A 27,016-nucleotide genomic window follows, 5' to 3' on the forward strand; every position below is an offset into this window, starting at 1 on the left:
AGGTCTCTCTGCTCAACAACACTCCCCAGGGCCCTGCCATTCACTGTATATGTCCTGCCTTGGTTTAACTTCCCAAAATGCATCACATCGCACTTGTCTGCATTAAATTCCATTTGCCCATCCCTTGCCCACTTTCCCAGTTTACCTACATCCTGTTGTAACCTTAAACAACCTTCTTCACTATACCGCCAATTTTGGTGTCATCTGCAAACTTACTAATCATGCCCCCTACATTCACATCCAAGTCATTAATATATATGACAAACAACAGAGGGCCCAGCACCGATCCCTGCGGCACACAACTGGTCACCGGCCTCCAATCTGAAAAACAACCCACCACTACCACCCTCTGGCTCCTATCACCAAGCCAATTTTGTATCCAATTGGCTAGCTCACCCTGGATCCCATGTGTTTGAACCTTCTGGACCAGCCTACCATGCAGGACCTTGTCAAAGGTCTTGCTAAAGTCCACGTAGACAACGTCCATCGCCCTACCCTCGTCAATCTTCTTGGTCACCTCCTCAAAAAACTCAATCAAATTCGTGAGACATGATTTCCCATGCACAAAGCCATGCTGACTATCCCTAATCAGACCATACCTCTCCTAAATCCTGTCTCTCAGAATCCCTTCCAATAACTTTCCCACCACTGATGGTAAGGCTCACTGGCCTGTAGTTCTCTGGCTTATCCCTGCTGCCCTTCTTAAATTAAGGCACAATATTAATCCTCAAGTCTTCCGGTACCTCACCCGTGGCTAACGATGATACAAAAATCTCAGCCAGGGCCCCAGCAGTCTCCTCCCTTGCTTCCCATAGCATCCTAGGATACACCTGGTCAGGCCTTGGGGATTTATCCACCTTAATGTGCTTCAAAACCTCCAACACCTCCTCCTTTGTAATGTTGACATGCTCCAGGAGGTCACTGTTCCCTCCCTTGAACTCACTAGCTTCCATGACCTTCTCCACGGTAAATACAGACGAGAAGTATTTATTTAAGACCTCGCTCATTTCCAATGGCTCCACACATAGATTACCACACTGATCCTTAAGGGGACCTACTCTCTCCCTAGCTACCCTTTTACTCTTAATATACTTATAGAATCGTTTAGGATTCCCCTTTATCTTATCTGCCAGGGAAATCTCATGGCCCCTTTTCGCCCTCCTAATTTCCTTCTTAAGTGTAGTCCTACATCCCCTATACTCCTCAAGGGACTCGCTTGATCCCAGTTGCCTATACCTGATATATGCCTCCTTCTTTGTCCTGACCAGACCCTCAATATCCCTCGTCAACCAAGGTTCCCTAAACTTGCTAGCCTTGCCCTTCCATCTAACAGGAACATGCCGGCCCTGAACTCTTCCTAGTTCACTTTTAAAAGCCTCCCACTTGCCAGACGTCCCTTTACCTGTAAACAGCCTCTCCCATTCAACTTTTGAGAGTTCCTGTCTGATGCCATCGAAATTAGCCTTCCCCCAATTTAGGACTTCAACTGGAGGACCAGTCCTATCCTTTTCCATAACTATCTTGAAGCTAATAGTGTTATGGTCACTGGTCCCAAAGTGCTCCCCCACTATCACATTAACCACCTGCCCAGCCTCATTTCCTAAGAGGAGGTCAAGTGTAGCCCCTTCTGTCGTAGGGCCCTCCACATACTGCTTCAGAAAACTATCCTGAACACACTTAACAAATTCTTCCCCATCTGATCCCTTAGCACTAAGGCAGTCCCAGTCAATATTAGGGAAGTTAAAATCACCTACTATCACAACCCTATAATTCCTACACCTATCTGTGATTTCCCTACATATATGCTCCTCCAATTCCCTCTGACTATTGGGGGGGCCAATAGTATAATCCCATTAAAGTGATCACCCCTTTCTTACTTCTAAGTTCTACCCATATAGCCTCGTTCCCCCCGGGATATCCTCTCTAAGTACTGCCGTGATGTCCTCCCTAATCAATAGTGCAACTCCCCCTCCTCTCTTACCTCCACCTCTGTCACGCCAGAAGCATCGGTACCTCGGAACATTGAGCTGCCAGTCCTGCCCATCCCTCAACCATGTTTCTATAATAGCTATAATATCACAATCCCATGTACCGATCCATGCTCTGAGTTCATCTGCCTTACCTGTAAGGTTTCTTGCATTAAAGTAAATGCAGTTTGGCCTACCAGACCTTCCACGCTCCCTGTCCTGCCCCTGCCCGGCCTGCCTACTGGACTTGCTTGCTTTAACCTCTCCATTTGCTTCAACTATCTCATCGGAGAGACTACTACTTTGGGTCCCACCCCCACTGCAAGACTAGTTTAAACCATCCCGAGTAGTACTAGCAAACCTCCCCGCAAGGATATTGATCCCCTTCCAGTTCGGATACACCCCGTCCCTCTTCTACAGGTCACCTCTGCACCAGAAGAGATCCCAATTATCCAAGTAGCTGAAGCCCTTCCACCTACACCAGCTCTTCAGCCACACATTCATTTGCCTAATCCTCCTATTCCTACCCTCACTGGCGTGTGGCACAGGGAGTAATCCCGAGATTACAACCCTAGAGGTCCTGCTTTTTAACCTTCTGCCTAACTCCCTATATTCACTTTGCAGGACCTCATCTCTCTTCCTGCCTATGTCGTTAGTACCAATATGGACCACGACCTCTAGATGCTCACCCTCCCCTTTCAGAATGTCCTGCAGCCGCTCCGAGACATCCTTGACCCTAGCACCAAGGAGGCAACATACCATCCTGGAGTCTCATTTGCGGCCACAGAAACGCCTATCTGCACCCTTTACGATAGAATCCCCTATCACTATAGCTCTTCCACCCCTTTTCCTCCCCTGCTGTGCAGCAGAGCCCTCCGTGGTGCCACGAACTTGGCTGTTGCTGCTTTCCCCTGGGAGGTCATCCCCCAAACAATATCCAAAGCGGTATATCTGTTTGAGAGGGGGATGGCCACAGGGGACTCCTGCACGACCTGCCTGCTCCTACTGCTCCATCTGGTGGTCACCCATCCCTTTTCTGCCTGTGCAGCCATTACCTGCGGTGTGACTACCTCTAAACACGCTATCCACGACGTCCTCAGCATTGCTTTAATTTTGCTAACCAAACTCCTGTGGGGGACTTTATCAAAAGCCTTCTGAAAATCCAAGTATACTACATGCACTGACTCCTCTTTCTCAATTCTGTTAGTAACCTCCTCAAACAACTCCAACAGATCATCAAACATTTCCCATTTATAAATCCATGTTGACTCTGCCCAATCAGATTATTACCCAAGTGTTCATTTATCGCATCCTTTAGAATAGATTCTAGCATTTTCCAAACACTGATGTAAGGCTAACAGGTCTGTAATTCCCTGTTTTCTCTCTCCCTCCCTTCTTAAATAGTGAGGCGACATTTGCAACCTTCCAATCTGCAGGAACTGCTCCAGACTCTATAGAATTTTGGAAGATGATCACCAATGCGTCCACTATCTCCATAGCTACTTCTTTCAACTCTCTGGGATGTAGAATATTAGATCCTGGGGACTTATCAACCTTCAGCCCCACTCATTTCTCCAAAACAACCTTCTTACTAATACTAATTTCCTTCAATCCCTCATTCCCCCTAATCCCTTGGATCTCTAATTCTGGAAGATTTCTTCTAACTTCCTCAGTGAAGACAGACATTAAGTAATCATTTAGCTTCTCTGCCATTTCTCTATTCCCCATTATAAATTCTCCTGACTCTGCCTGTAATGAGCCCACATTTGCCTTAGTCAAACGTTTCCTTTTTACGTCGCTGTAGAAGCTTTTACAGTCCGTTTTTATATTTTTTGCTAGGTTACATTCTATTCTCCCTTTATCAGTTTCTTTGTCCTCCTTTGCTGTATTCCAAAATCCTCCCAATCCTTAGATTTATTACTATTTCTGGTAACTTTATATGCCTTTTCTTTTAATCTTATACAATCCTTCCTTTGTTATCCATGGTTGACTGCCTTTACTTTTGCAGTTTTTGTGCCTTGAAGAAATGTATAGTTGCTGTAAACTATGTAATATTTCTTTAAAGACTATCCATTGCCTATGCGCTATCATACCTTTTAATGTATTTTCCAATCCACCTCAGCCAATTTGCCTCTCATATCTTCATAATTTCCTTTGTTCAAATTTAACACCCTGGCTTCAGATTGAACTACCTCACTTTCAAACATAATGTAAAATTCTATCATATTATGGTCACTCATCCCTAAGGATTCTTTCACAACAAGATTATTAATTAGCCCTTTCTCATTACATAATATTAGACCTAAAATAGCCTGTTCTGTAGTCAGTTCAAACATGGAGTTCCAGGAAAGATGGGCACAGATTTGGGAGGAGATAGCACATTAGATTAGATTAGATTAGAGATACAGCACTGAAACAGGCCCTTCGGCCCACCGAGTCTGTGCCGAACATCAACCACCCATTTATACTCATCCTACACTAATCCCCTATTCCTACCAAACATCCCCACCTGTTCCTATATTTCCCTACCACCTACCTATACTAGTGACAATTTATAATGGCCAATTTACCTATCAACCTGCAAGTCTTTTGGCTTGTGGGAGGAAACCGGAGCACCCGGAGAAAACCCACGCACACACAGGGAGAACTTGCAAACTCCACACAGGCAGTACCCAGAATCGAACCCGGGTCCCTGGAGCTGTGAGGCTGCAGTGCTAACCACTGCGCCACTGTGCCGCCATTCTAGGACTTTGGAGAGGAAAGGGAAGCTGGAGATGGGATAGTAGTTGTAAGGACAGAGGGGTCAAGGGCCACGTTTTTTTTTGAGAGAGAGTTGATGATGGCAGATTTGAAGGACAGGGGAGCATTACCTGAGGAGAGATAACTGTTAACAATATTAGCTAACATGGGGTCCAGGAAGGGAAGTTGGGTGGTCAGCAGTTTAGTGGGAATTGGGTTGAGGGAGCAGGAGGGGACAAGATGAAAGCAGAGGGGGCATAAGGGGAGCTAGGAGAGAAATTAGGGAAAGAGCGAGTTCAAGGCTAGGTCAAAAAATCAATTACGAAGGCAAAGAGAAACTATGAAATTAAATTATCAAATAACATAAAACAAAATGGTGAAATTTTTACAGACGCATAAAGATTTTACTTCAATATTCTTATTCTTTTGTATGGTAGTAGCAAAAGGGAAATCAAATATCAATATCCAAGACAGATATCCAGAACAAAGCTTCCAGTGGAACAGTGTGGGTATCTTGTCGGCTGCCTGTGAATTTCCACTGAGGGCGGTGTTCAATGATGTGTTCCAGAGTCTGATTAGGAGCGCCAGTCACATAATGGAGATACTTTAATCTTCCATCTATAGAGGTCACAGCATTACTAAAACCAGTTCTGAAGTGGCTGATGGTTGTCTGCTGACACGAGGAAGGTTTGATCCTTCAGACTGTGGAGTCCTCTATAAAAGGAATCCATTTAGTATATGTAGTTATTCTGAGTATTACAGCATCGGTCATCAAGGCTGAGGGGAGATCGCTGAAGGACTTTGGTCCAAAACGGCCTTCTTGATTTGAGGTGGGTTGGTCAAATTGGTCTAGATTGGCATGTCTTTGCTGATATATTGGTTGTATTCTCTGGAGACTACCATACAGGGTGTTGGTGTCGATAAACAGACACCGATGATAATTCTCATAGTAAGTGTTCAGCTGGATATTCACGTACTTGACGTGAAGACTTGATAGCTATGCCAGAGAGCACTACTCTGCTGTCCAGCACACCAGGGAAAGTGATGCCATTTGGAGGGTTTGCACATCTGCTTCCCATGTGAATCTGCCATGTTTCTGGATCAGGTTTACTCTACTCTTTAGTTTCTTCCCAGCATTCTGGAGATGTGATCTATACACCAGGGTGCAATCAAGCATGATTCCTAAAGAGGAGGCATTTTGGCATGCTTTACTTCTGCCACACAAAAGGAGGCTTTCATGGCTCAGTTTGCTTGTTGGGTGTTGAGGTGGAATGCCAAAGTAGCGGTCTTCTGTCGGTTCAGCTGGCCACTATCGACACAAGTAGGCTTCCATAAATCAATAGTCAAGGTATCCTCAGTGGTGGACAGATTCTTTTTTTGCCTGGCTTAGCAATGTCATCAACATATATGAACTTGTGGGACTCTCTTTCACACAGTTCAGTGGTGTTAATGTTGAATAACAAGGGTGGCAGGACCGAACCCTGTGGGAGTCAGCTGTTCAGTGTCCAATAGCTGCTCTTTTGAGTGCCACTGCACACACAGAAGCATCAGTTGCTAAGCATGGAGTTGAGAAGATGGATCATTGTTCTGCAAGGTAAAAGGGTGGAGCGCTTGAAAAGCAGACTGTGCTTCTATACTGCATCATACGCCACTGTCAGTTCCACAGTATTTACCAGGGAGATGGATCGGGTGGGCACGACGTCAGTCAGAAGATGAGACTAGAAATGATATAACCGCATTTAAAAGAGGAAAAACATTAAATAAATTAATGAAACTCAGAATAAAAGTCCTGGTCTGGACAAATTGCACTCACGGATTCTAAAAGAATCTAGAGAGGTGATAGCAGAGGTACTGGGCAGTATTTTATGCTCTCCCCGTGGCAAGTTTGGAGGCGGAACTTGGAGGGCATTTAATCAGCTGGGGTAGTGGCAGGTGGGGACCCCGCCACCTTCCTACCTCCACCCCAATTAAGCCCATGGTGGGAAGTCCCATGGCTGGCCTTCCTGTCCCAATAATTGAGGCCCTTAAGAAACAATTATGACCCAATTAAGGGTTGCTTCCCATCGCTGCTATTAATCCAGTGGCGGGCGGACACATAAACCTGTGCAGGGTTGCTTGCAGTCTCCTGGGGGGGCAGGTTGGGGGAGTCCCTCATTCAAAGGCAGAATGCCTGTTTGAGGTTTACAGCATGAGGAAGCAGGGGGCCACCCTCTGCCCTTGCTGTTGACCCCTGTACACCACCACTTTCCTGTGACCTGGATTATTCCATGATTCTACGCCTCAGGTCGAGTGCTGTTCCGGTAGCAGCCACCACCTTGCAGGTGGCGCTACCGCCCTCGGATTGGCCGGCGGGTCTTTGTGCCGAGGTCCTAAAGCCAGGAAAGGCCCACCAGTGGCCTCTTAAATACTTGAGTGCTTCAGAATACGGCAGGCCTTCAATAAAGGAGGCAATGCGGGTCTCTCGCTGCTTCTCCAGCCAGCAGCCGAGATCCCCCTCACCTCCATAAAACACTCCCACTATTGCACGTGCTTAATATTCATTAGAGAAAGTTGTAGTGCCAGAGGACTGGTTGATAGCTAACGTTATACCAATATTTAAGAAGGGCGATAGACCATGTCCATGGAACTATAGACCAGTCAGTTTAACATCGTTGACAGGAAAAACAATGGAATCCCTACTAAATGAGAAATTAGAAAAACATCTAGAAACCAAAAATATAGTTGTGAATAGTCAGCATAGAATTTAAAAGGTAAAGTCATGCTTATCAACTTCATTTCACTCTTGGCAGAGGTTACAGAGCAGACAAGGATAATGTCGATGCCAGATAATAGATTAATAAAGCCAGAGCGTGCAGAGTCAAGATACAAGGAGCAGAATGGCTCGCTAGCTTGCTGCAAGAAAGCAGAGAGCAGGTATAAAGGGTAACTATTCAGTGGTAGAAGGTGGAAAGTTGGGTTGTAAGAACCAGTGCTGAGACATTTGTTCAAAATGTATATTAACGATATAGACTTTAGAATTAAAACCACAATTTCTAAATTTGTGGATGGGGTGAATGGGGGGGGGGGGGGGGGGGCGGGAGGGGTGGTGGATAGTCAATACGGAGGACTGCAACAAATTACAACATTAATGAACTTACAGAATGGATGTATAATTGGTAAATGAATTTTAACACATTTTGGTAAGAAAATAAGATTACAAATTACTTGGAAAATAAGAATATATAAGGAGCAAACAATCTGGGAGTACAAATACACAAATTACTAAAAGTAGCAACACGGGTTAATAAGACCATTAAAAAAAAGGAAACCAAGCACTAGGGTTTATTTACAGAGGGACAGAATTGAAATGTAGAGAAGTTATGCTAAATATGCATCAAACCTTGGTTAGACCACACTTGGAGTACTGTGTAAAGTTGTGTTCACCATATTACAAGAGAGGGTGCAAAAAAGATTTACAAAGATGGCACCAGAAATGCGAGATTATATTCATCAGCAAAGGATGAACAGAAAAGAGAAGGCTGAGGGGTGGCCTAATAGGGGTCTTTAAAATTATGAAAGGTTTATAGAGGGCTGAAATTTTCCCAGCCCCTTGGAGATAGGCTAGGAGGCAGGAGAGCTGACATGACAGGGAATGGCACCCGTCTTCCCACCATTATGGCATATTGCCAGCTGCAGGAACCTTGGCAGCGTGGCCGCCCACTCAGTGGCCAATTAAGGGCCAATTTCCACCCCCGCAGGCATTTTGTCTGCGTTAGTAGGCCCTCCACTGCGTGGGGAGACTGCTAGGTAAACTTTGGTGGCCTCCCAACAGGTTCTGAGGTGACCCCTCCTTGATGGGTGCTCCATGGTAGAGGCCTGCTTTAGGATGGGAAAAAAAGAACCCGACCAAACCAAAGCAGACCCGAGCCCGACCAGAGTCCCTCCGATTTTGCCCCGAGCCCGACCTGACCATCCCTTTACTTACCTTCCTGACGCTGAATCTGCAAGAAGCTGAGGCGCATGCACATACTCAGTTTCGTCCTGGACTCCCAGCTCAGGTAAGTTTTTTTAATACTTACCAACAGAGCACTTAGTGTGTGTCCAGCCCAACCGGACCTGACGTGTTGCCTGACCAGAGTCTGAAACATGTCGTTGGGCCCTGTCGGGTTTGGGACAGGTAGCAGGCCTCTACTCCATGGCCCACAAAGGGGCCCCCCAGCTGCAATGGTGCTGCTGGTGCACCACGGTTTCCTCCTCACTGCACAGAACAAAACGCTGAGGCCTGTGCCTCCCTGGTTTTGGCTTCCCCTCACCTCTCTTTGAAGGTGCCCCACCATTGAGAGGCCCTCTCCCTGGTGATGCAGCCTCAGCACTGGCCATTGCTAACAGTGGTGTTGCTGAGGCTGCCAAGCTGTCGGCCCTCTGATTAGGCTGGCAGCTCTTGCTGGGTGGGGGTGGGTGGGTGGTCTACTGTCCTCAATTAGAGGTGGACTTTTAAGTGACTGCTGCCAATATGCTGCCCGAAGTGGGGTCAACTTCTGTTTTCAGCACCGGCAACAGGACTTCACCACTAAGAACATTCAGCCCACTTGTGAGGAAGAGCTAAACTCAAGGCCATCAGTCACCAAGAAATGAAATTAAATAGGCAAATTCAGAGTAAACCTATTTACCGAAAGAATGGTGAGAAGATAGAATTCGCTGCCACAGGGAGTAGTTGAGGCAAATAGTATAGATGCATTTGAGCTCCAGCGACCCAGGTTCAGTTCTGGGTACTGTGTGTGGGGAGTTTGCAAGTTCTCCCTGTGACTGCGTGGGTTTCCACTAGGTGCTCCGGTTTCCTCCCACCGTCAAAGCCTTGCAGGTTGATAGGTAAATTGGCCATTGTAAATTGCCCCTAGTGTAGGTAGGTAGTAGGAGAATTGAGGGAAGGTGGGGATGTGGTAGGGAATATGGGATTAATGTAGGATTGGTATAAATGGGTGGTTGTTGGTCAGCATAGAATCAGTGGGCCAAAGGGCCTGTTTCAGTGCTGTATCTCTAAATAAAAATAAAATAAATAAATGTGAATAGAGGGTTATGCTGCTAGTTAGATGAGGAAGGATAAGAGGAGGCTCAAGTGGAGCATAAAGGCCAGCAAGGACTGGTTGGGCTGAATGTCCTGTTTCTGTATTCTATGTAATTCTACATTCAGACTCTGTTCAAGTAACTCGGTCTTTGTACCACTTTCCATTTTTTCTGCTTCTGTACAATGATCAGTTCTAATCTGAACAAGAGTCCGGAAGCAACATATTTACCACTTTTTGGAATGGAGAAAACAGGGTGGAGGCTCTACAGGATCCTGTACATTGCCCTGTTTTAAAAGGGTTAGCTGGTACTGGTGGTATGCCAGCCCTGATGCATTCACATTGTGAACACGAGTGCTCATTTGGTTAATCAGTTGTAATTGTCCTGCTAACAACTAACATTAATTGGCAATGTTTTTACTGCTTCAGTTAAAATGTTACAGGCTGTTGATGCCTTGTGGTAAATAAACAGTCAAAACAAACTTTATAGTAAGACTATTTTAATAAAGTTCATTAAAAAGATTTTTCCTCCCCACTGGGAGAACAAAACAAGTCAGTTATTGTCAATCTGATACAAGTAATCAAAAATAATACATATATAGTGAATAGATTTCTGGAAGACACCAAGTTGCACCACAATGGAGGGATTTCAACCTGTAGCTTGGGGAACTGATTACCCAAATGGGATTTTAATACACTGGTCAGGGTAACCACTTAATGTCTGGGAAGCAAATTATGAACTATTGTACGAAGAACTTTACATGACCTCAGGACATCCCAAAGAATTTAAGTCTGGTCACTGTTGTAATATAGGGAAATGCAGCAGCCATTTTGCACACAGCAAGATCTCACAAAGGGATAAATTACTCTAGTTGTTTCTGTAATGTTGATCTGAAGGATAAATATTGACCAAGACACACTGTAGAATTCCATGCTGCTTCTTCAAATAGTGTCATGGGATCCTTTACATCCACCAAGAGGCAGATGGAACCTCAGTTTAACGTCTTATCTGAAAGACAGCATTTCCGACAGTGCAACACTTCCTCAGTCGAGCTCAAGACCACCTGAGTCACTGAACCAATGAAGAAACCCAGCACAGCAAAAAGCTGCTCTTCATTTTTTAAAAATGGGTGGGCCTGCAGTTTGAGTGTTAGGTTTTCTATCAAGACAGATACAGCATTTGTAGTACAAGCAATTTTCAGGAACAAGAGGAAAAACACCTAGTTATAGCCAAGGGCAGGAGTTCTGCAGTTTTTAGAACCCATTTTAACATAATGGTTTTGGAAATTGCCAGGGTAGAAACTGCAATTTGCAAAGTTCACATACAAACACTTAACACACTTAGTACTACATTTCTCATTGCACTCAATTATAACAAAAGGCATTTAAAAGATATGGGATTAACAGTTATCAAAAACAGCTGACACAGAAGCGTAGTGGCAGCATAAGCGTTAATACATGAACTTGCCCAATCGGAACTTCTACGCAGTCAGCTTCAAAGGGAAAGCTTCACACAATCACCTCTTTGTTAACTGCTTGCTCATTTATTCTAATGAATGCCTTCGGAATCTACACATCCAAGGACAATGAGAGTCAAGGAATATCCTAATCTTGCAAGCCCATAATTGCAAACAGTTAGAGATGGACCAAGCTTGGATCTGTAATAAAACACTGCAAGACAGAAGACGTGATGGGAATCTATAACATACAACATATATCCCAGTAATGGGCTGATCTGTACCGAGCGAGCAACAAGATCAATGATTGATTAATGTCATTAAATAAAAAAATCTCACTGGTCTTCTTGCATCTGATGTGTGGAAGTAAAAGTCCCCAATAGCTCATTTCCCTCCCCATCCCCCAAAACAGTTCTCAAATTTATACAATCTTGAAATACCACAGAAAAAGGACTATGATTTAACTGCATGCAGCATGAAGCTGGTTCGGGAAAAAAAAAATTACTCGGTTAACTTTTATCTGAGACAACCATAACCAACTGTTTGATTACACATTCTGTGGGGCTGAATTTCTGCAGGAGTTTTCAATTGTCCGATGGAACTTGGATCTGTGGAAATCCAGAGATTCAGCACCGATTCTCCAGTGTTTCGGTTGATCTTCCACCTGGTTGTGGGGAGAACCCCCACCCCCTCCCATGGAAACGAATGCCATTTGTACATGGGGTACACAGCACTGTAGACCAAATGTGCACATGAACAACATTATGAAAAGGCATCATCTAGCAGAACTGCCAATTAACCCAAAGCCACCTCAATATTTGGCTGAATGCCATCTTGTTGTCAACTTCTAAATAGAATACTACCCTTTTTGGTTGAAAGGAATCCAAGAAATCGGTTTCCAGTAAAAAAAAACGAATAAATGTCACGTAAATAGCCAAGAACTGGAGAAGGACCCTGAATTACAAAAAGGCATTTCAATAAACCAACCAAAGTGGAAATACTGTCAAATCTTTATTCTTGAATCTTTGGTACATTCAATATTTTTTTCAAAGTCTAAAATGAGTGAGTGAAATATGTCCCAATTTAAAAAGAAACACACAAACCTAGATCTCTTCTTTAGAAAGTATTTACAATAGAAATTACAATATAATACAAATGTCAAGCTTATAATATGACATCAAGTTTCCATGAAACCCATCACATTGAATCTCTCCTGATTCTGATTATGGTGTTTGTCGCATGCAGGGTAGAATGGGTCAAGGCCCAGTTACAGGTAACAGTGCCTTGCAAAATAAAATGCTGAATGACAGAGCAGGGGTTTTTGTACCTCGTTTTGCATCAGAAGGACGATTTTGGTAAACCACAGCATATTATATATACATACTTTTTGTTTTTAATTCCCCTTTTTATCCCCCAGATCCATACAAAAAAACCTTTCTAGTGAATAATAATACAATATGTACAGCATCTTCACACACATCAGTACTACAAAGTGGGCAAATCTTCCAAGTGGTACCATCCATTCCACAAACACCGTGACTTGGGCAGCATTACTCACTCGTACACAGATGCACCATGTAATGGAGCTTTGCCATTACATGCTACCAAGTCACCTAATGAGTGCATGTAGTGTTATTTACAGCGTGTGAGCGAATGGAGAAGATGGAAATGTAAATTAATTCATAGCTGTTTAATTCCTCTTGAAACAGGGGAGAGAAAGAAAAAGGCATTAACCAGCTCTTGGAGGGCCGGGCGGCGGGGGTGGGTGGTGGGGAGAAGTAAAAGTCAGGGGCAGCAGGAGGAAGAAAAAGGACACCTCCATGCTGCTGGTTAAAAATATATATTTTTTTTAAATCACAATAAAATTTAAACGTATGGCAGTATTCCATATACAAACAGTGCCATAACAGCAGCACTGAAGAGACCAGAGACTGGGACGGTCACAAACCAGGCCAGGAAGATATTACGAAATAAGTGCCAGTCCACGGCTTTGCGTGATCGGATCCATCCCACAGCTACCACAGATCCAACCTGGGGAAGGAAGTAAAAACAAAAAGACATATTAGGAAGAATCAACATGGCAGTGGTGGTGGGGTTTTGTGGAAAGGAATTTAAAAAAATAAAAAGAGAAAAAACAATAAGAGTAGACCGATACTAAATTGCCTGGACCTTGTCAAAAATAAATCAATTGGCAAAACCATACAGGTTGCAGATACCTTTTGTATGTACTCAACAGCGTGGATCTTGCATTCCATGCATTGTAGTTATACAGACACTGCACCATGACAGTTCAGCTTGCTTCTGACTCAACCATGAATACTAAAAGTTACATCTTAAAATCACACATTTTAAAAAGTGTAAAACTGCACCAATTACGTAGCTTTCAAAGGCACTACAGAGCTGTGCAAGTTCTCCGATACTGCACTCGTTACAGGGAAGCTGTGCTGGGGAAGAGCCAAAGTCAGAGATGGGTCTAAAACACTTTAATCCTGACTTTCAGACCTATGGTCCCTCAGAGTAAGGCTCCTCACTAGGAGTGTGCACAGAGTCTTTGACTCGTGCTTCCTTTGAGGAAGGCTTGCCTGCCCTGGGAGTGCAGGATCGGTGACATTATCCACTTGAACTCGCATCAGTAGCTCAGATTTGGACGTTATTGGTCTACTCTTTTAAAAAAAAACAAGTTAGTTGATAAACTAAGATTTATTTAGTGATGCAACAGATAGAAAAAACAAAAAAATGTTAAGATGGTTGGATTGAGCATGTTAAAGACTTCTAGCAAAATGAATTAACTGATGCAGTTTGCCTTCAAAACACAATAGAACCCCGATTATCCTCTGAAGGGGTCCTTCCTCTCTCCCCAACATATAATGTAAAAAATAAGCAAGAGTCCCTCTGTATAGACTGAGTACAAGCTAATAATTCACCATCAGACTATGTAGATGATGCATTCCAAGTACCCAATCAGGTACAGGCAGGATGTCATCTTTAATTCTGTTTCTTGTCCCCAACAGCTGCTAGTATCCTCACTGTACTCCACGATGTCAGCCCTTGCTTGCACCTCTCCCCAAGGCTGAAGGCCCAGGCCCGCGTTTTCTACAGGTGATCTGCAATTACTTGTTTTTTGGTGGGGGCAGCAGAAATGAACAAGGCCAGAAAAAAAAAATCAATCATTCTGGTCCAAGAAGAGAAAAAAAAAAAAATCTAGTGTGGAAAAATGATTGCAAAAAATCTCCAGATTTCAGGATCTTGCTTATCCTCAACTAACTTAAAATGTTATTTGAACACTACTTTTAAAAAAAATCTAAAATTTGAGACTTATAAAAAGGTTTGTCTGCACAATCCCTTTCTTTCTCTCTCTTTTCCTGTTTCACCACCCCTCAGCCCACTTGTAGCAGCACTCGACAGAACAGTGGCCTCAACTAAGTGGCCAAGCTCACCATTCAATGAGATCTCAAACCTAGGGAGCAGTTCTGAGTTAGCGCTGGCTACGGGGAACCTTGGCCACAGACTGGGCCCACAAGTTTCCAATATGTAGTTGCAGTGGGCAACTCCTCCTGGCACCAACAAAAGTCAGAAAATGAACTCCACCCCCCAGCTCCCGAAGTCTGAAGAGCCACATGTACATAAACTGTAATATTAAAAATTTTACTCTGTCAACATCATTTATAATGCAAACTGCCCAGGTAAACATGTCACAATGTAATAACACTCTCCTGGCGGGAGGGTGTAATTATGTGAAAAAGTTCACAGTGGCAATTCCCACTGCAAGTGGGATGTGGGAATCCATCATTTAAATGTATACAAAAGGACAGAATATAATAGGGGCTGAATAAGATCTGTGCGCCCTGGTCTGACTATCCCCCATATTTCACTTTGTCCATGCTTGACATGTGGAAGATCAAACACTCATCTATAAAAATACGCACTTAAAACAATCAAAACTTACTTTCTCCAATTAACTTTTAGTTTGGAGGGAAGCTCCTTGCACGCTACATACAAGAAGGCAAACTGCAACAGTCAGCATGGCTTTAGTTCATTTGTCTGGTATGCTAAAGGTGGTAGTGACACAATCGCTGCATTAACACGACACATGAATACCTTGCAATGAGTGGAACTTATTGGAATGCCCACATTTGAGGCTACAAGTACAGTTAGCGCACTCATTACTTCAATGCAAAATCCACTGTGAAGAAACAGAAAATATAAAAGTTTGTAGTAAGAAAAGCACGTGAAAAACATCCCATCACAAACATGCAATATGGAACTGAGTGAGTGACGAGGGTTCCACTAAACACCAATCCTTGCCCTAAAGAAGGTGCTACAAATCAGTACACAGTGGCACAAGAGCTCATCGTGAACTAAAATAGTGCAAAGACCATCAGCTAAACAAGAAATTAAGGCCATCGAGTGCTACAAAAAGCATTTTTGAATGATTTATTTCCAGCCATAAAGGGAGCACAGTTTGAGCCTTAGCCTTTTTGCCTATTCAGTGCAGTTTGTCTGCCTGGTGTAAGGCAAGCACAAGAGATTGGTTTCCTAAAAGTTGTCAGTTTGTTTCAGCCTGGACATGGCTCACGTTCTTTAAGGTTTTTAAAACTAGCTAGAGATATAACATTCACAAAACAGATGACCTGATCATTATCACACTGCAGTTTGTGGGACCTTATTGCGCACAAACTGACTGCTGCATTTCCTACATTACAACAGTGACTAAACTTTGAAAGTACTTCATTGGCTGTAAAGCACACTGGGACATCCTAAAGTCGTGAAAGGTACAATATTATTCTAAGTTATATATAGTACAGCACAGAAGGAGCCATTCAGCCCATCAAGTCTGCGCCAGTTCTTTCGGAGCAATCCAGTTAGCCCTACTCCCCCACTCTCTCTATATCCTTGCACTTTTTTTTTTAAATATATAAAACTTCACCCTCTGCTGCTTACTCCTGATGAAACAGTTCAATAGGCAGCAACTGCCTGTTGGTACCACCCCCAACAGGTTTTTGTTTCATGCATAAGCAGTTTATTACAACAGGGAGAGCATCACAGCTGAGTCCAAACATGTCCTCATCCATACTAGCCTGCAGGGACCACTAAGATAGCAATCAACAACAGCCAACCTGGCTAATGATATCCCCTCTCCGGCCCAGGGCAGATTGGGTCTGTAACCAATTATAAATGTACGGGGACTTTTGACATTTACAAGATCCAGCAATGCCTTGAGTTTAAAAATCTCATCCATGTGTTCAAATCCCTCCATGGTGTCATCTCTCCCTATCTTTCTCACCTCCTCCAACCCGACACGATACAAGGATAGATGATCAAAAGCTCGGACAGAAAGGGAGGTTTTAAAGGAGTGTCTTAAAAAGGACATGTGTGAGAGAGGGAGAGGGAATTTCAGAACTTGGGGCCTAGACAGCTGAAGGCGTGGTGCCAATTGGAGATGGGAAAGAGGCCAGAATGGAACACGGGAGATCTCCTCTATAGTAAATCTCGTACTCAAGGCAGAAGACAAAAGTCATTGTCTGATGGAAAATACGTCTCACCTGTAGCCTTCAACCCTCCACTCTGTTGGTGCTTCCCAACCTTCCTCCTCTCCTTCCCCAGCACAGTGAACAGGAAGAGCAAGACTGGTTACATCTAACTCACTTTCAAAAAAAAAAAGTGGCAAAAGCTCAAGTAGGGTTTTACTTTGTTCAGCTACTTCAGGATAAGTTAGCAGCTGAATACCAGTCCATTCCCTTTGGGTTCAAGTCCACATTTTGTTTTATCACAAAAAAATGCTCTTTGCAACCAGGCCTGGCACCAAGTTTGGTGCAGAACGATACTTAGTTTGTCTCTCCGTTTTCCTGTTTCAGAATGAGTCATGCCACCAGGAACTGATGTGAGCCAAGCCTCAGAAGTACAGACTGAGCTGCTTTTGTCGCAGTCACAGGGCATACGCATACCTTGCAGTGTGTGGTACTGATAGGAAGTCCAACATTGGAAGCAACCACAACTGTGAACGCCGAAGCCAACTCAATAGTGAATCCACTGCAGGAAGCACAAAACAACACTTCACAGTCATTCGAGTCTCAAGATTAATATCATGAAGCCTCAGGCAGCATGCAAGAGTCTTACCATTACTCTGGACAAACATCAAGGGCAATCATCCAGTGGCTGTATGTGGAGTTTTTTTTTTAAATCAATTTTTAAAATTTAAGTCATTACAACATCAAAATCAAGGCATGATACATTCATGTTTGTGCTGAAAGAGTTATTGCTGGCATCAGTTGAGTAAATTTATTGCACGTATTAGGTTTAGCTCAGGCAAACAGAATAAGTTCCATGTAATCACAGCCTGAGCTAGTAGCATTAATATATAAACTCAGCACTAAATTGATGTCATGTAACATACACAAGGCTCTGTGAATGCGACTCACCATATGGAAGGGTGACCTCTTCTCCCCAGCCCACTCCCGACACACAAACAAAAAATTCATACAGCTATCACATACGGGAGATACTAGTGCACAGTCTATATGGTGCAACATACTATCCCATCGCACACCATGGCTGCTTCTAGAAATCTAGAACTTTCTGTTCTCTCCCATCACCCCCCCCAATTCATTACCCCCAAGTAACAAAGCTCAGTCACGAACATTTGTGCAAAGCATTGTGCAACAGTCCATATTCAAGGCTTTCATGTCTACTTTGTGCACATCAGCACAGTTTAACAATTTAAGAAAAAAAAAGAGTAAATCTGGGAACAGTAATAGAGCACAGGAGGCAAAGAAAGGACTAGTGCCTCCTCAACTCAGATTCCTGATGCTTGAGAATAAATGTAAAAAATGAGCGCAAATAATGGTTCAGTAGTGGCAGTGGGTAGAGGGAGTAGGTCGTTTACTCTCTCTGAAGAGGCCACATTAAAAGGACAGAGGAACAGTAATCTCAGGATCTAAGCCATTGTGCCTCTCTGAATGAGCGACATACAGATGCACCAAGAAGCACAAAGATCTGGTCAGCTCGTCCACAGACCTCCTGAAAGCTGAAGTGGTTTGCTTGGATAGGTCACACCCAGACAGCATGCCTCCTCATTCCATCAGTGGAGAGCTTAGGATACATAAGCAAAATTGGTGAGAGCTGCATCCATAAACTAAGCACAAGGGCAAAGCACTGCAGCATATAGGCTGGGTCATATCCACTGCATTCATTATACAGAATATAAAGACACACTTCAGTGATGTTGAACTGGGCAACTAGCTCATGGTATTCAGGAAAAACAAAATGCAGGGGCATATGGCAAAACATCATCTGGACAAAATGTGGCACAGTGAAGTATATTTTAGGGAGGAAGGATTTCTGCATCATGATTTTATGGACCAACTGCAGGGCTTAAATGACTCCTAACTAGGAGGGTCCGTTAGACTTGTGCAGCGGTTGCTTGGCAGTTGGTTCCTTCTCGGTTATTCTCAGGATGCGGAAAAGGCTGGCATTCATTGCCCATCCTAATTGCCTCAAGGTGATGGTGGGTCGTATTCTAGAACCACTGCTGTCAGTGAAGTCACTACAAATATTCCTTGAAATGGCATATTACTTTAAGGGGGAACTATTGGGCGCTTGAGGCTATGCCCTTGCATAGCTGAGGTCATAAATAATTCTTGAGATGCCTTTAAATGGGTTGGTAAATCTAGTGTTAGATTCACCAATCCAAATTAAACTAGGGAGTTGCCAACAACACCAGCACATGCCGTAAGGAGTTTTGGTTACAGCAAGAAAAAAGTGTTGTGGTACACATCAGTATGTGCAACAAATACAACTGGTGAAAATTTCATGCTGACCGTTTCTTGTCTATTTAAATGGTTCATTTGATGCAGAGAATGGGGTGGAGGAAAACACAAGAAAGAAACAAGCAAGAGGAGAATATCAAAAATACAAAATAAGTTACCGCTTCAATTTGGAAGGGCACAAATTCACTTTTTTGTGGGGGGGGGGGCAGGGGAGGAGAAGGGCTTTTGAGAGAAAATAATAGACATTTGATCAAATGATTCCACCTACACCGTGCAATAGGGCAAGCCTTTTTCACATAGCCACCTATTATGTTAGTCAGTGCAATATCAAATGCGACATGACATGCAAGTGTTCTCGATGCAGTTGGACGACACTCACCTAGATGGGGTGATAGGAGTGAGATCTTTGCCCAGTGTCTGAATGACTCGCCTCCCCCAGACCCAGAGACCAGCACAGATGCCCAGTCCACCATATAGCAGCAACCAGATTGGCGTGGAGGCATTCTGCAGCACAGCTCCTTCCTGGTAGATCAACCAAAGAGCAACAAGGGGGCCAATTGCATTGCTAAAAACAAAAAGAAAGGGAAGCTCAAGACCAGAGAGAAACAAAGACCAGAAAAAAAATACTGCAACACTCATAAAAATATATTAAAGTTTTCAGAGGCAATTCAGCAAATACACACTCCCCAGCAGGAATAGCCGCTGCAAGATGCACTCTGCAGAGAGAGGCCGGTTGTTACTACCTACTGCCTCATCCTCAGACAGGAAAGAGTGGAGGATGTGCATTTCCTCAAGGCTCCCCTCACTCTGCCATCCCTAACTCCTGAGGAGAGACAGACAGATAGGGGAGAATACAACCAGTGTCACAGTTTGTTTAATAGCTCGTTCAGTTTAGGTCAGTGATAGTACATCTGCCTTGGAATCAGTAGTTCCCGGATTCAAGTCCTACTCCAGGGACTTGAGCACATAATCTAGGCAACTTTTCAGTGCAGTACTGAAGGAGTGCTGTAGTGTCAAAAGGTGCTGTCTTTCAGATACGTGCCTACTTAGAAGAACATAAAAAGATCCCCATTCAAAAAAGCACAGGGGAGATCTCCTGGTCAACACATTTCCATCTCTGAATCCACACTAAAAAAAAAAAAATCTGGTCACTCATCTCGTTGTTTGCGACGTGCAAATTTGCTGCTGTATTCACTTATGAAACAACGGAGTGTTTTGAGACATCCCAAACACATTATGGAGTCAGAATTTGCTGTAACAGGGCATCTAATGGTATCAGCCCCTGCACCCTTCAGCTCCAAAAAATCTTTATCCGCAAAGTTACGGCAAGTGTGAGCTGATAACGGCACAGTGAGGAAACAGGGCATTTGAAACCTGTTTTTTTTTTAATCTTTCAAAACACTTTTATTACATAATGCAAGATGCCAGAAGTTACAAAACTAACGGTTGGATTTGGCCACACGCAAAAATATGGAACGCTTCACGAATTTGCGTGTGTGACAGGCAACCAAAAAAGGTTAACTCCGTAACCAAATGAGATTGAGGAATTTGGAAATAAACAGCCAGAGGACTGAGAAGTAGAGCGAATTAAAGTGACTGAATTCAATGCCAAATTAGGTATAGAGATAGAGCCAGAGTGAGAGAATGAGGGAAAGGAATATTTGATTGAGAGCACAGAGCATGAGAAGTGGGAGCAGGGGGCGGAGAGTGGAGAGAGAGAGAGGAGTAAGGGGAGGACATTGAAAAACAACATTTTTTAAAGCTCCCAGAAAAAAAACAAATTTAAAAGCTGAGAGAAATGAGACTCCTCATTTGCAATAGTTAAGTTTCAGTCCAGAGAGCTTGAATGGCAGTAATTAACAATTACTACATCTTTAAAAGGGTACTTGCGATACTAACTGCGAAACCAGCTGCAGATAATAATTCAGGTTAGTTTGCAACTACAGCACAAAAATGGCAACTTCATACCAGTCAGTCAATGCATGTCAATGAAGGGGCAGGCAGAAAAATGCTGTTTTTGTGAAGCTAATAGTGGAGCAGCACATCTCAGACAGCAATTTTTGGGTATTTAATTTTAACCATACATCTGCACCTCACCTGAAGTTGCTGTGTCATTTATGCATAAATAATGGCAAGCGTCATTCGCCTCACTGTTATTTTGACAGCAAATTCTGGCCCATTGTTTCATTCTCAAGACACAAATGTTGCTGCCATTTATTGCCCATCCCTAAATTGAGTGGCTTGTTGGGTCACTTCAGAGGGCAGTTAAGAGTCAGCTACTTTGTTGTGGAACTGGCCTTTCATGTCGGCCAGACCAGGTAAGGACAGCAGGATTCCTTTCCTAAAGCACGTTAATAAGCCAGATGGATTTTTAAACAATTCAACAGTTTCATGGTCACTTTTACTGATACCAGTTTTTTTAACTCCAGATTTGAGCTTACATTCTCTGGATTATTAGTCCAGTAACATTACCACTATCCTGCCGCATTTGTTCAAAAACACGTAAAAAATGTTATAAAAACAAACCATTTCTTTGATTTCACATTGCTCATGGAATTACATTTCTGTGACGAGCCTTGGGATGTTTTTTCTATGAAGTTAAATGCCAGTACAGTGGTTGCATTTTTGCAGTGCTCACATTACTGCAAACCACAGCAAATATGGCAAAACAAATCTCTGGTAACTAAAATATGTCCAGATCCAGATCAAGGTGTACAATTTGTCAGTTTAGTCAGCCATTTCTGTGTATTACAATGGGAGCCCTGGAGGTGGGCAATCCTTACAAAGTGTTCAATCCACATTTCCAGAGATTTCAGATTTACCAATTGACGAGCCTGGCCAATCAAAGCAGGGGCTCCAGAAGGAGATGCCTGGTATTTGCTAAGCCACAGTGCAAAACCAGTTCATTCAAGTCATTGCTATGGTACAAGCTATTTTTAAACTGAGCTGTGACTGCAGCAGGCACCATGACATACGATAGTTAACAAGTATTTCACAGCTTCACAGTGACCAATGGGGCTTGTGGACCATTAAGACATAAAAGAGGTCAGAGGCTGGGAATCCTGCAGCAAGTAACTCACCCCTTGACTCCCCAAAGCCTGCCCACCATCTACAAGGTGCAAGTCAGGAGTATGATAGAATACTCTCCCACTTGCTTGGATGGGTACAGCTCCAACACTCAGGAAGCTCGACACCATCCAGGACAAAGCAGACCGCTTGATTGGCACCCCATCCACTATCTTAAACATTCACTCCCTCCACCACCAACACAGTGGCAGCAGTGTTTACTATCTACAAGATGCACTGCAGCAACTCACCAAGCTTCCTTCGACAGCACCTTCCAAACCTGTGACCTCTTCCACCTAGAAGGACAAGGACAGCAGACGCATGGGAACACCACCACCTGCAAGTTCCCCTCCAAACCACACACCATTCTGACTTGGAACTATATCACTGTTCCTTCACTGTTTGCTGGGTCACAATCCTGGAATTCCTTCCCTAATAGCACTGTTGGCGCACCTACACCTCAGATGGAATGCAGTGGTTCAAGAAGGCAGCTCATCCCCACCTTCAAGGGCGATTACGGATGGGCAATAAATGCTGGCCATGCCAGCGATGCCCACATCCTATGAAATGAATTTAAAAAAACAAATGCTTAATACAGCTGCCAGACATGCCCAGAGCTCCTGAAGAGATCAGCAAACTGTGTAACCACATTCTTGGCACAACCCCTTCATTCTACATTTAAGCTCCAAGTTTTTATATATTTTAAAATATATAAAAATAGGTTAATTTTTCTTGCCTGATTTCTCAGCTATTAAAAAAAAAAGGGTAGGATGTGGTCCTGGCCTACACAACACCAGCTGCAGCAAGGTGGACACGCCCTTACCGTTTCCCACCCAGGACCTCTTAAATCAAGCTGAGTAACAGGATTTAAAATTTGTTGCGTGGGGGAAAGCGGATTGGTACAGGGTGGGGGGGGGGGGGGGGTGATGATTAATGGACCGAAGTACTGCAATAATGGGGCCCAACCCCTCCTGTACACATCATTAACCAATGATGGAAAGAAATTCTGACACCAGGCAACAGGGAGATGTGCCTCCATTCTGGTCAATAATCTTGGGAACTTTAAAACACTCAGTAGGAAACAAATCCTGAAAAAGCTCATCAAAAGATGACTCCCTTTTCCACAACAATTTAAAGAAAGCAACAGCACTACCATCTCTGGTTCAAAAGGGAGAAGGGAGGTGCTATTGTTATTTATAATTTTAAAAACTCCTCTGGGGAGAATGCAAAATTAATGATCCCAGTCTTATTCTTCACTGAAATCAGTACAAACCTTAAACACCTGTAGAGAAAAAAAAACATTGCAGTGCTCCAAAGGAAAAGGGCAGGGAGTGGAACTAGCAGAGCTGCTCTTGCAGAGAGCTAGTACGGACACGATAGGCTGAGTAGCCACCTCCTGTGCTGTAACCATTCTATGATTCTATAAACCTACCAATGATTGAACTTGAGCTTTCAACTCCCTTTACAGCCTGGTCATTTGGTACAATAATACTGGATAAATGATCAGTCTGTTGATCATAACCCAAAGTAGTTTTTTAAAAAAATCAATTATCCAATAACTTGAATTAAGCAACATCAAAGTGCAAATTCAGCAACAAAATTTATTTATTCATTCGTAGGATGAGGGCATCACTGACAAGGCTGCCATTTGTTACCCACCCCCAGTTTCCCTCACAACCGAGCAGCTTGCCAGATCACTTCAGAGGGCAATTTAGAGCCAAACGCATTGCGTGGGACTGGAATTACAGCATGGTTACCTGACCCGAACCAAATGATATGCGCCGGGTCCGGGTCAGGTCGGACACACGGCATCACCGCCTCCGGTATGTGGCTCGAATGTTAATGTACTTTTTGGACTTGAAAGGTTGTTTAGTTACAGTTTTTTAAAAAAGCATTTGCAGATAAGCAACAAAGTAAAAAACGGAAGCTAGGTTAACTGATGGTCGGGTCGGGTAAATAAAATGAAAGGACTCGGGTTGGGCGTGGTTCTGTCGGGCTCAGGTTGGGTTTCATTTGCAGACCCGAGTTGGCCTTTAACTGGATTCACAAATCAGCCAGACTGGGGTTTTCTTTCCTAAAAAAGGACATTAGTGAACCATTTTAGATTTTTTTTCAATGACAATCCCAAAACTTTGTCACCATCACTTATACCAGCTTTTTATTTATTTCCAGATCTTTGAAAAAACATTCAAATTCTCAAACTGGCATCCCCATTCTCTGGATTACTTGTCCAGTAACATAACCACAATGCAACATGTCAGATCATTGGAATTAAGCAACTTGGGACGAAGAGTGGACTACATTGGGAAGAGAAAGCCAGATGGCAGCTGTCATTTCACTCTGGCAGTAAGCAGCTGAGAGGACCACAGGCCAGGGAGAAGAATGTCAAGTGACTCTCCACAAGGGCGACAGCGACACAAGTGGTGTCATATGTACAGCTATGGGTCTAAGTACCATGCTGCCTTCTGCAGCTGCCAAGGTGCCAGCACGTACAGTGGGAAACTATCCTTGCTATATAACCAAAGAAAGAACTTGCATTTAAATAGAGGCTTTCACAAGCTCAGGATGTCCCAAAGTACTCGGCAGCCAACAAAATATTTTTGGAAGTGTAGTCACTGTTGTAGTGTAGAGCAACGTAACAGCGAGTTTTGCTCAGAGTAAGTCCCGCAAACAACAAAGTGGTAAATAATCAGTCAATCTGTGCTTAAGTGACAATGGTTGAGGGAAAAATGTTGACCAGGACACGGGGAGAATGCCCCCTGCGTGAGGAGAGAGCTTGCGAGGACAGAGGAAGAGAGAGAGAGAGAGAGAGAGAGAGAGCGCGAGGAGAGAGGGAGAGAGAGAGAGCGCGCGCGCGCGAGAGAGAAAGTCGGCACCTTATATTGCACACTTCGTAACTGTCACATTGCGCCAGTAAAACAGAGTTGACAACAGGCACTCCAAATGGACTACGATCAATTCTAAATTTAACCACCCACAGCACTTCTCACACCCTGCCTTTCCTAGAAGTGCAGCAGATCTAGTTCAGCATCATTACAGTCATCAGAAGACAGGCTTTAAGAGGTTGTAATAAGTGCTGCTACTCTCCGAGCTTGCAAAAAACAGAGAACTGCAAATGTGATAGGATTTTCTGAGGCTGAAGGTTGTGGATTCAAGTCCTACCCTCATCTGATGAATGGTCCTATCCTGCATGATTTGCTCAAGTTTCAGGAGTTGGGCTTAAAACCCATAGCCTTCTGATTTAAGGGGAGAGCAATATCACTGAGCCAAGGTCTTTCCATTGCTTCAAACATTTTATATTCAGTAAGTTGCAGTCATTCTGACCAGTTAACTCACTCTTGTGATCAAGAATAGCTGTTGTTTGTCTCCCCTTTCTATTCCCCTCCCGCCTTTCTAAAGGAACAAACTCTCCATTTCAGGTGGTCACTGATTCAGAGCGATTCGATTCCATCTCTCCACCAGTCCCCCACCCGTGAGAGAATTAAACAGCAAGATTTAATTTATGTAAAACATGCAGCAAGGCAGCTTTTATAAAACAGTCATTAGGAGCCAAGCAGGCTTCAAGTACAAAGCAGCTGTACTCACTGCTTACAGAATTCAGATCAATGACAAGCGACCTTAAACCTCGCTCAGCTCAGTCCTCAGTTCTAACAAAGGGCCATAACTCCAATATTAACAAGTGCTGATTGACATGCAGTGTATTTATCTCATAGTTACACCCAATGTACTGCAGGGTGATGTTAGTCGTGTGAAAAGTAGTCATGTCCTTGCTGTATTTACTCAACTTGTTGTAGATCCAATTTCGCCCTCCGATCGAGTTTCTTTGCATGTCCAAATATAGCAGCCTCAGTTTTACAAACTTAAAAAGAGTAAATAAATAATTTTACAGTTACAAGTCTCCCAATTCAGAAAGTCAGCAATAAAGGATCAGAGTGGGTGATCCTCCTATGTGGACTGAACTACAAGGATTACTGCGTGCAATTCTGGTCTCCATACTACAAAAGGATATTGAAGCACTGCAGGAAGTCAAGTAAAAATTTGAGGAGCTAATCAGGGAGCTGATACAACTATCAAGAGATTGACCAGGCTGGGGCTATTTTCTGTAGGACGAGAGCGATTGGATGGAGGTGTTCAAAATAGGGGTTTGATAGTGTGGATAGATTATTTCCACTTTGCTAGAAGTGGAACATAAATATAAGAAAGTCACTAACGCATCAAATAAGAGAATTTAGGAAGAATTTTGTGACGTAGTGGTGAGAATGTGGAACTTGCTGCCATGTGTAGTGGCTGAAGCAGATAGCATTGGTACATTTAAGGGGAAGCTTGATGCATAGATGAGGGAGAAGCGAATACAGGAACACAGGGCCAGGCGGGAAGAGGTAAATAAGAGTAGGAGGCAGCTTGTATGGGGTATACATACCAAAATTAACCAGTTGGACTAAATGGCCTGTTTCTGTGCAGTGAATTCTATGTAATTCTATGACTAATGCAGTTGGTCTTATATAAAACAGTCCCATACTATAGCAGAGTCCACAAGCTTGCTGAACTCTTAACTCGAAGCTAAAATTCAAGGGTGCTTACGAAGAGTCAATAAGTTGCACTTGTGCAATCCTGTTAAGACAACCGCATACTTCTGATCTGCTCAGATGAAGCAGATAAAACATTTATGGAGGAAGTGTCCAATGAAAGTCAGCATCAAACTCTGCCAGGGACACACACGTTTGGTCTATTTTTAAATAGTCGGTGGCTGTCAAATGACCTTGAGGAAGAACTCTTGTGTGTGAACAACAGGGGCTGAAGTGACCAATAAATCCATAATTAGCACTTCCAATTTGCTTTGTTACTTTTTATACTCTTCCCCTGGACTTTTTTCACAGTTACCTGCAGCCAGGCCTCTATTATGCCATAGCATCCTGCTGTTCCAAAGGACTGTACTGCCACAGCCACCTGTACATTTATGGACATTTCCTATATGTACA

General features: G+C 43.5%; 1 protein-coding gene across 8 annotated transcripts in view; it reads right to left on the reverse strand.

Annotated features, from left to right (window-relative positions):
* Positions 1–10,231: 10,231 nt before the first annotated feature.
* slc20a2 (solute carrier family 20 member 2) overlaps positions 10,232–27,016 on the reverse strand; it is an 85,658-nt gene continuing 68,873 nt past the window's right edge. For 4 of the 8 annotated variants that reach the window (XM_068030336.1, XM_068030340.1, XM_068030335.1 and 1 more), the window contains 3 exons: positions 19,351–19,536; positions 17,151–17,235; positions 10,232–13,236 (listed from right to left, as the gene is read on the reverse strand). In XM_068030336.1, coding sequence (XP_067886437.1) covers positions 13,072–13,236; positions 17,151–17,235; positions 19,351–19,536 — 436 coding nt within the window. In that variant the 3' untranslated portion in view covers positions 10,232–13,071. Of the gene's footprint in view, positions 13,237–15,303; positions 15,389–17,150; positions 17,236–19,350; positions 19,537–22,434; positions 22,598–27,016 lie in introns of those variants that run through there. The other 4 variants (XM_068030339.1, XM_068030341.1, XM_068030342.1 and 1 more) reach the window with 4 other exon arrangements.

Source organism: Heterodontus francisci, chromosome 4 (genome assembly GCF_036365525.1).
Source record: "Heterodontus francisci isolate sHetFra1 chromosome 4, sHetFra1.hap1, whole genome shotgun sequence".
Classification (NCBI taxonomy): domain Eukaryota; kingdom Metazoa; phylum Chordata; class Chondrichthyes; order Heterodontiformes; family Heterodontidae; genus Heterodontus; species Heterodontus francisci.